The 10807-nt window shown below is 35.5% G+C and overlaps 1 protein-coding gene across 1 annotated transcript; it reads right to left on the bottom strand.

Moving 5' to 3' along the window:
- Positions 1–824: 824 nt before the first annotated feature.
- On the bottom strand, positions 825–3229 carry LOC149257538 (Leucine carboxyl methyltransferase). Its single transcript, XM_089414422.1, has 2 exons — positions 2601–3229; positions 825–1588 (listed from the first exon to the last, which is right to left on the bottom strand). Exons 1-2 carry the CDS (start codon positions 2974–2976, stop codon positions 954–956), a joined length of 1011 nt encoding a protein of 336 aa, XP_089270548.1. The 5' UTR covers positions 2977–3229; the 3' UTR covers positions 825–953.
- Positions 3230–10807: the final 7578 nt, after the last annotated feature.

The following is a 10807-nucleotide window of genomic DNA, read 5'->3' as shown; positions in this document are numbered from 1 at the left end:
ATATTCATGTAGCTCGAGTGTCAACTCTTTAACATTCTAATCATACCAATGAACAAATTGTAAGAAATTATGAATTATGGAGAGACTAAAACCTCTAGATTGTAAGCCACCAATTGTAATACACATACTATTCAAACTTTATCTATTTCCTTATATAGCATGGTGTTTATCCATATTTAATTTTGTGACAAGTACATATTGTGGTTGCTGAAATTTGTCATTTTCATAATTACTATACTTTGATACAATCTAATTATTTGACTATGTGAAACAACTAGCATAACCATATAAATTAAATGACTAGTAAATCTTTTAATTAATCAATTTAATTAAAAAGGTAAAAAGTACATAACTATTTTGAAGATAAATCTCAACCTTTAATTTTTTAATATTACTAAAAATATTCCATAAAAACCTACCATTCACCTACCATTGATAATTAAATTAAAATTCCAAAAATAATATTTTAAAATAAAGACACATAATTACAAAACCTAAACCAGTGAAATTTGCATAATTCAACCTATTAAATTAATTATAATTATAATTATAATTATAATTATAGATATAATTTTATACATTTATAACAGCATCACTTAACAAATTCATATAATTTCCACTGCACGGCGGTTTGCATAACACAAAAATAAGTGAATTGTATAGTTCAACAAATATTTCCACAGTATTAAATTTATTATTTTTGGAGTTAATTAAGTCATTAGATTTTGAAATTGAAGTATTAAAAATAAAAATAAAAAGTTAATTTCTTAACCATTATTTAAGTCGAACTGCCAAATTCTAAACGGTGATATCATAACACCCAATAATTTACGAACTGTGATTTTGTTTTCATTCCAAATTGAAACATGCAATGGCATATGTATATAAAAAGCTGTGCGCTTGTTTTAGTGGACAAAAATCTTGCATAAAACCGGAGAGAGAGTGGTGAGAATTTAATGAGAGTCGGACGCGAAGGTTCGATTCACAGTGGCTTCAACCAAATAAAGCCTTCTACAGGGCATCCCATCGGCGTCCCTCTTCATGTATCGCGGCACATTCCGCAGCTTATTGAAGCAATTGTGAGGGTCCTGCACCAGTCCAAAGCTCGCATCGGAATCCCCGATTTGCGAAACCCTCACGTCCGAATTATACCCCAAAGAAGGGAGTAGTTCTTCCGGCCAGTCGCTGTAGAACTGGAAATTACTATTCAGTTCTCGAGACAAGCCCGTGGAGCACTCGTTCATGAAATCCGCCAAAAAAACCGCGTCCCCGCGGGACCTCTCCGGTATCGATCTCAGGACCTCCTTGGCCTGCAGGTCGGGGAGATAATACAACAGGCCTTCCAGAATCCACACTGTGCTCAGCTGCGGATCGAATCCCGCCGTCGACATTTTGTCGAACCAGTTTTTCTGCGTAATGTCGGCTGCCACGCGGTGCACGCTTTTGGCCTGGAATGGCAGCAATTTTTTCTCTGCCTCTGCAGCCGCGTCGAGTAAAGCGGTTTTCACTTCGATTACTTTGGGGAAATCGACTTCGAAAACGCTGGTTTCCTTTAAGCATTCCAGACGATATACTCTTGCGTCCATACCTGCGCGCACAAAAAAGCCAAGAATGAGAGATTAGTAATGCTTCTTGAAAGCCAAGAATCAGATATTATTAATGCTTCTTGAAAATGCCAAGAATCAGAGATTAGTAATGTTTCTTGAAAGCCAATAATGAGAGATTAGTAACGCTTCTTGAAAGCCAAGAATGAGAGATTAGTAATGCTTCTTGAAAGCCAAGAATGAGAGATTAGTAATGCTTCTTGAAAAAACCAAGAATCACATATTAGTAATGTTACTTGAAAGCCAAGAATCAGAGATTAGTAACGCTTCTTGAAAGCCAAGAATAAGAGATTATTAATGTTTCTTGAAAAAACCAAGAATCAGAGGTTAGTAATGTTTCTTGAAAGCCACGAATGAGAGATTAGTAATGCTTCTTGAAAGCCAAGAATTAGAGATTATTAATGCTTCTTGAAAATGCCAAGAATCAGAGATCAGTAATGTTTCTTGAAAGCCAATAATGAGAGATTAGTAACACTTCTTGAAAGCCAAGAATGAGAGATTAGTAATGCTTATTGAAAGCCAAGAATGAGAGATTAGTAACGCTTCTTGAAAGCCAAGAATGAGAGATTATTAATGCTTCTTGAAAAAACCAAGAATCAGAGATTAGTAATGTTACTTGAAAGCCAAGAATGAGAGATTAGTAATGCTTCTTGAAAGCCAAGAATCAGAGATTATTAATGTTTCTTGAAAAAGCCAAGAATCAGAGGTTAGTAATGTTTCTTGAAAGCCACGAATGAGAGATTAGTAATGCTTCTTGAAAGCCAAGAATCAGAGATTATTAATGCTTCTTGAAAAAGCCAAAGAATCAGAGATCAGTAATGTTTCTTGAAAGCCAAGAATCAGGGATTAGTGATGCTTCTTGAAAGCCAAGAATGAGAGATTAGTAATGCTTCTTGAACGCCAAGAACCAGAGATTAGAAATGCTTCTTGAACAAGAATACATAAAGAAACAACCAGTGCCCATGGTAATTAATTCACGAGGTCGCAAGATCGAACCTGCTCCCAGCAGGACGACTTGAGTTTCTCCCTTTAGACGACTCAGAGCGGCCTGGAGCCTGGAGTCAAACCAGAGCGTCCGGACCGCCAGCATTACCCCGGCGGTCTCGCGGGCATTTTTGAGCTTGTCGACCCTTATCTTCTTGTGGAGATTTCTGAGACAAGTTTCTCCGGCCAGAATCTCCGCCACGGGGTCGTGAATTACGTGATTCCAAAGAGCTCGCCCCGCCGCTGTCTGGCACGCCGATCTTTCCACGGCATCGCACTCGCGCTCGATGAAGCGATGCAGTTCCCTTATGTTCTCATCCTCCACTAATGTCGACAGTTTCAGCTCCTCCTCATCTCCATCCACACTGGTCTCGAATTCTAGTTCCATGATCCTTAAACTTTATTCAATTCACCCCGGTGTACGGTTCCCAATTGAAAAACAAACAGACACCAAAACCCAAACCATAGATTTCCTACTCTGCATCTCTGTTGGGAATATAGAAATATGAAGATGCCCATTGCATTGCATTTTCAAAGGGTGTAAAACTATGGCCGAGGATAAGGCAAATGCACCACCACACAAAGTCTTGGGAGCTCTACCTGCTTCATGTATCATTCATTACCTTCACATATCATTACCGGATAACTTCACCCTCGATTCCCTGAGTCGAGTCAAGTCGAGTTTAAGTAGCAATCAGATTTCGTCACTGCTCCTCCCCAGGCCACGTGGCCACCCACAGTATAGGAAGCAGTATGGGTGAGATATTTTATGTTGGTGGCTGTGCTCGATATAACTTGACATATGTTTTTGATAGGTATTATTTAAATTTGTAAATTAATAAACAAGTTCAAGTAAATTATATAGAATGAGCTATGTGAATCAAGATAAGTCAAGTCGAGTTTAAGTAGCAATCAGATTTCGTTAGTGCTCCTCCCCACGCCACGTGGTCACCCACAGTATAGGAAGCCGTATCGGTGAGATATTTTATGTTGGTGGTTGTTCTCGATATAACTTGATATATGTTTTTGATAAGTATTATTTAAATTTGTAAATTAATAAACAAGTTCAAGTAAATTATATAGAATGAGCTATGTGAATCAAGATTTACGTCATTTTCATATAGTGTATGAGCTATGTGTTGAGTGTGTCTCATTTCACATAATACTGAAGTAGAGTCCATGATGTGTGACACAAGTAATTTACAGGATGTGTGTCACAAGTAACCTAGTTTAGTTGTCGATTTTTCCAGACACAAAAATATATCCATCAATTTTAATGTTTTAATTAAGGTAAATTTATACTTAATAATATAAATTTTCTTAATAATATATTAATATTACCAAATTTTTATAATAAAAATATTAATAAAATATATTAACAATCAAATGGTTTAAATTAATAAAATTTATTAAATATAAATTATTTTATTTTCATATTAAATGATTATATTTTATTAAATATGATAAATATAGAATTAAAATGAATTCAAACTATTTAATTTACTATTTTAAAAATAATTGTACACAAAACATCACATTTCTTATTATTGATTTTTTTTAAAGTAAATGTTTGGTATTTTTATTATTGATTTTTTTTAAGTTAATGTTTTGTATTGCTTTCAAATCACACACAGTACATTCTAAGTTCTTGAATTCTGAGTTCTTGAATTTTGAAAACTTGACCATACTTAAAATTTCAATATTTTCAAAAGGGCAAAAGACAAAAGTTTATATATGTTAAACTCAAGACCTCTTGGGCCTTTAAAATATTGAAAGATAGAAGAGTGAAACATAAAAACTAAGAACATAAGACTAAGAGTTGAATTAAGAGGAATTATCTAAATTTGTGGCTTCAACCGGTATGAGATCATTGTTGTTGCCTAGAGAGTAGCTAAAATGAAGAGGAATGCCCATATGCTTCTCAATGCACCCCAACTGATGATCCAATGTTATATTTGTCATTACATGTGATCCAAAGAGAGGAGGATGTCCTCCTTGCTTTTGTTTATGTACACCAAGACCCTGCCAAGAAGAAACTTGAGGTGCCACTATATGTCCACCATATACATGTATTCATTATATTTCCTGTATGTGTGCCCGACATTAGGAACCAAATCCGCTTCGGTGAGTACTTCCATGTCCAAGAGGGTGTGTCTCTAATTAACCAATTCGACATTAGGAACCAAATCCACTTCGATGAGTACTTCCATGTCCAAGAGGGTGTGTCTCTAATTAACAAATTCGACATTAGGAACCAAATTCACTTCGGTGAGTACTTCCATGTCCAAGAGGGTGTGTCTCTAATTAACCAATTCTTGTTACACCTGGGCAAACTCCTCTTGGATAGGTTGAGGAGTGACCTCCCGAAACCATACAATCAAACTTTCTTCCCTTACTTGTGCTCGAGTGTGCCCCCATTCCCCCTATTCTTGGTAGTAATCCCCACAGTGAACCCGAGCTCTATGACGTGGCATACAATATGTGTTAAGTGAGAGTCATGTCCAGAGAGAGTTAAATATTCCCTAGGTCTAAGATAGAGTCAAGAGAGAAAAGTATGCTCATGAGGGATATGGTCCTTGTGGGGAGAATTCACAAATAAAAGAAGCCAAGGGGTGTTCTTTGTATAATACAGACTAGTAGGCTTAATATGGGGAAGAGATTCATAACTGTCAAATCCCTCACTTGGACTTGTAGAACCAGTTGACACCAAAGTAATGATTATGATAAAACAAAGAGATTGCATAGAGAGAGTAAATTCGAACCAGAGTTGTTGGGTGTCAAGACCTGTCTCTATGAAATGGTTGGCGTAGAATTCAACGACATGATGTTTTTCGAGGGCTCGAGAGCGACATGTAGTCATTTTTTTGAAAATGGTAGAGACCGAGGGGACTAACAAAACAACCATCTCATGCTAGCTATTCTAGCAAGACCCCCTCAAGGCTGGTGCTTGAATAAACGAAGCCCAAACTAACAATCTCTCAACCTGCTTTAGGAGTATCAACATCGCCTCTATGAGGGGGATAAATAATGTGCTCCTGCCATGAGTGAATTGCCTAAGTCTCAACTCCTTGCACATGGTTTGAAGGATGAAACTGAACATAAAGCTACTGGGTTGGTGGTAGTCAATAAAACTTCTAACATGTAAGCTATTGTAATCATCATCCACTTGAGAATGATTAAATGCTCCCATTATGAGCTACAACAGAGAAACAATCACATTAGCAAGGAATATCACTTTAGAGAATGTGAAAATACTTTGATTGTGTTAGAGCCCATTGAATAACCAGAACTACATGTGAAGTTAAACATTGTACTGAACACGAAATAGTATAATAGAATGCCCCCTCATGTCATTCATATGCAAGTAATCAAAACCATTATAGGGTTGTGTTTCCATGTCCCCAAATCATGTGGCCTAGTGGGATGGCAGTAGCGCGTGCCCCACCCTCTCTCAATCCAAACACCCCATCTCGGGTCCCTAATGATTAAATTATTAAAACTTAACATAAAATTAAATTTTAAAACTCTGAACAAATTATAAAAAAAATACTTAGTTAAAAATAATTATTTAAGGTAATTAAATCTAAGAAGATCAATCGTGATAATTTCATATATAATAAAAATCACTTGGAGAAAGTTTCTTCATATAAATATTTAGGTATTGACATTCACCATGAGCACAACTTGAATTATAACATTGAATTATAACATTGAGAAAGGATTATTGGAGACTAGAATGCTTACTATGAGCTTGCAAACAATTATAACATTGAGAAAAGATTATTGGAGGCTAGAATGCTTACTATGAGCTTGCAAACAATTATAACATTGAGAAAAGATTATTGGAGGCTAGAATGCTTACTATGAGCTTGCAAACAACTCTTAATAGGGACGATGGATGGAAGTTAAACAAAGTGGGTCCCTTCTCTGTGTTCTTACCCCCTTAGTTTCCTTCTTCTTTCTTGGATGACTTAAGTTTTGTTTTAGGGCTTTTTTTTTGTTAAGCAATCCATAATTAAATTGATATAATTCTATTTATTAATAATATCATTTATTTATTTATTGTTATTTTTATTTTCTAATATAATTGTATTTATTAATAATGTAAAGTGTTTTTTTTTTTTTAATTCTAATTCTAATTGATAATATAGTTGTATTAAAAATATAATAAATGAATTATAATAAAAAATATAAATTTGTTAATAACAAATTATTATAAATGGTTAGAATTTATAATTAAAATTCAAAATAAAATAAATTAAAACAAAATTCAAAACTAATTAATTTGACTTTTGTCTTTTAACATTTCTTTTTATAAAACTTTTTATTTTTATTTTTTTGACTGTTGGGAATTTACCGTTGAGTTGATCTTGTTCCTCATCCTCATCTTGGTCTTGATGATGAACCTAGAACCTAGATTGTTTTAATTTTTAGTTTTTTGACTGTTGGGAATTTATCGTTCCATCTGAGATTTATATATTATTGGTCAGTTGATCTTGCTCCTCATCCTAGTCTTGATGATGAACCTAGATCTAGGTTCGAAACCCCTGGACACTTTGTTCTCTATGTGATTTACTTTTAATTTTTATTTTATTGGGAATTTATTGTTATCTCTGAAATTTATATATTATTTGTAAGTTGATCTTGTTCCTCATCCTCATCCCAGTCTTAATGATAAACCTAGATCTAAATTTGAAACGCGCCGACACTTTATTCTCTATATAATTTCTCCAAAAAATCTAAACATTACATCATTATTATTATGTTAATTTGAAACATTCTCTTTCATTTATATATATATAATTACACTTTAAGAGAAATAAAATAAAATAAAATTAGACTATTTATTATTTTATTTGTACCTTTATCCTTATTTGTTATGAGTTTTTTGGCACCACATTATTTAATAAAATTAAAATGGCAACCCTTGCCACATTTCGCTTTGTTGTGTCACTTTTATAGCGACTTCTTGGTTTATTTTGATACCGAACTTTTCGGGATCCATCACAATATTTTCGGGAAAAAACAAATTTCTCCACATTTCATAAATTTGGACTTTATTTAGACGAGTGTCAACCATTGCACCCCGTGTATACTATTAAAGTTAATAATTAATTAATTATATAAATTAACCATTTACGACTTTATTTAGAGATGTGTCAACCATTGCACCTCATGCATTGTGTTAAATTTAATAAATAAATAATTATATAAATACTATTTTAAAGCACTTAAATATTTATATAATTCAAATGTAAATATAATTCAAAATGTTTTATATTTTAATTTATTTTTTTAAATATTTTTGGAGTAGGTTTTGAATAGATTTAGTATTTTATTATAAAAAATTTCCCAAGTATTTGGATTATGTAGATGGTATAATTCAAATTTGAAATTTTAATTAATTTTATTGAATTTTTATCCCGATTGGGCTGTGTGCTCGAGGCAGGAAGGGACGTCGGAAAGGAATGATAGTTATGAGGCGTAATGGCAGGGTACTATCCACTGCCCCCCACACGCTCATGGCAATGGGTGCGGTGGCCTCCTGCATGCAAACTGACAGAGGAGATGGGAGAGGTGGAAGGTATGGCCAGGACGAGGTAGGAGGTGACGCGTGTAAGGAAGGATAGGTGAATTGATATGGTAAGATAGAGTGGGAAATAGAAGAAATTCGGGACAAGGAGAATTGCATTGCTACGAAAGCTATTGGGAGGAGAAGCACGAGAGCAAGTAGGTGGAGTTATCATCGTCGGCATCGGCGGAGTGTTTTCGGGTATGTTTCTTGGTCCTACAATTCCTTTATTATGGCAACTATGTTGGTTTATGAATGGGGGGTTCGGGAGATGCCAGGGGAGGGGAATTGGGGGAAGGTCGGGGAGAACAATGCAGGCTGGGGGTGACTGTGGTCTGGCTTGATGGGTTGGCTGTGAGAGCCATGAGTGTTGATCGGGTATGGAAACGAGAAGCTCCTCCTGTGAGTAGTCGAGAATTTGTATTACAATGTGGGTGGTGAGGTAGAAGTAATGCATGAGTGATGGCAGAGCGAGCAGTAGAGGAGTGGCGCAACTTCACTGGGCAGAGGGGCATGGGAAGGCACAACCTCAATGGAAAACTCATGAATGGATAGAGGGGAATGAGAAGGCACACCCGGGCAGAGGCAATTGCGCTTGGCTGCATGAGGGGTGGGTCAACCAAATTATGCCAAAGAGGCATGAGGCAAGGCACAGAGAGCTAACCCATCTTGCTTGTGAATAGGTAGGGAACAGAGCAGAGATGACTCGACCGTGGGCAAGAGCCGACTCGAACAAATGAACTGAGCACCTCGGAACCAAGAAGAGGGAGGAAACCAGTAGAACGCCTCAGCAGTGAAGCGATAGCAACCTACAGGGAGGGAACAGATGCTGGCATCCGCAAGCTGTTGGAAGATTGGGAGGGGGAAATTAAACAGGAAGGTGAATCTAAGGAGGAGATGGAGAACTGGCGGGCTGTAATTCCGGATCCCAGGAATACTAGAGGCAGAATAACCTAGTTTAAACAGACCCTCTATCTATATTGGCTCATGAAGAGCCTTATGGGGAAGGCAATGGAGCAAATTTTAGTGGGGATGGCACTGACTCTCCAGGACATGCCTAACTATAAAAAAGATTTGCAGACGATCCAATTCCAGCTGCACAAGCAGGACATCCGCCTAGACAGAATTCAAAGGCACATCCCTTGCATCATCGAGCTAGCTGAGATGCCTGGTGACTCAGCCAAGGACCTGACACCAGTTGAGTCAGCCTCAGAAGAACAACAAGAATAGGCAAATACCTGGGTGTTTTTTTGGTTTTTACGGGTAACATTTACTTTTAAATATGCATGCTTATGTTAGTTAGACATATAGACTCTTATCATGAAACTAATACGTATATAGCTTGGTTAGAACGACTGATACTTTATTTTTTTTTGGATGGCTTATAACGAGGATAGGTGGCCAACTGACTTGGTTTCCCATTGGGCAATTTGAGGACACCTATCTCACATATGTGGTATAAACTTGCTTTTTACAAATAGAAAAAAAAGGACTTGCCAAGCTTAACAAAAAAAAAATTATTGAATTTTTAATAATATTAATTAAAAATTATATCTCTAAAAGAATTACAATTTAGAAAATTTAAGCTAAGCTTTAAAATTATAAATTTGAGTTATTGAATTGAGTTAATGTATAAATCTATTATACATTTAAAAATATAATTTAAACTAGTATAGGTTTATCTTAACTACACATATACTATGAGTAGAGAGGGATCAAATCTCTCGAGATGTATTATTTTTTTTTAATAGGTTTGCACCTAGAGAGATTTGATTCCTCTAGGCTCTTGGTAGATCTATAGTTAAGATGAATCTATGTTGGTTTTGAGCAAAACACTAATAAATTGTTTTAACTATAAGAATTTTTTTTATTTTCATTCATTTCATATAATATATGCATAGTTGACATTGAAATATTTTATTTATGATTCACATTCTCTACATTAAAATGTTAATACATACCCCATCATATTTGGAGGTAGAAAACATCTCTCTCTCTCTCTCTCTCTCTCTCTCTCTCTCTCTCTCTCTCTATGCACTTTTCAAGACACAACTAGTCATTGTACTATGCACCTACAATTAAAACAAAATCTAATGGTGACCCTTCAGGTACACTTGTCAAAACATGGAAAAAAACAATACTTGATCTATAGATGCCCATATAATAATAATTTAGAGGGCATTCACCAACATCCAAGAGCATTGCTTCTTTTGATAGCATATCAGCAACATTGTTAGAATCTTTGTAGATATGCCTAACCTGTAAATCATCATATTGTTCTTGTAATGTCATTATCTTCCTATGTCGTCATTCAAGATGAAGTCCACACATAATAGCCTTCCTATTAATCAAGTCAATAGTGGTTTTGGAATCCCCATAAGCAAAAAACTATAAAGATTTCTCATGAGCAATGATCTTAAGAAGGGCCCAACAAACCAATAACTCAGCCTTAGCAATAGTACAAGGCCCAATTTCTAACTTCATTCACATACTATAATAAGGGTTTATATCAATTACGATACCACCTCCATAGTTTCCATTGGCACAGGCTCCATCAAAGAAACCTCTCATATAGACATCCATATAAATAACTACTCTATCCAATTTCTGCTGACCCGAAATCTGATTAGGAACCTATTCATTAAAA

This window comes from Pinus tabuliformis, chromosome 6, assembly GCF_031772625.1.
Source record: "Pinus tabuliformis cultivar Carrire ecotype Pingquan chromosome 6, CPIR1, whole genome shotgun sequence".
In the NCBI taxonomy this organism is placed as follows: domain Eukaryota; kingdom Viridiplantae; phylum Streptophyta; class Pinopsida; order Pinales; family Pinaceae; genus Pinus; species Pinus tabuliformis.
This window is presented reverse-complemented; position numbering and strand designations above follow the sequence as displayed.

What these genes read in the sequence shown, in the direction of transcription:
- LOC149257538 (XM_089414422.1), bottom strand. Translation starts at nt 2,976, where the DNA reads ATGGAACTAGAATTCGAGACCAGTGTGGATGGAGATGAGGAGGAGCTG. An exon ending in AGTCGTCCTGCTGGGAGCAG is followed by an intron (nt 1,589 to 2,600) that starts GTTCGATCTTGC and finishes TTGTGCGCGCAG; the next exon opens with GTATGGACGCAAGAGTATAT.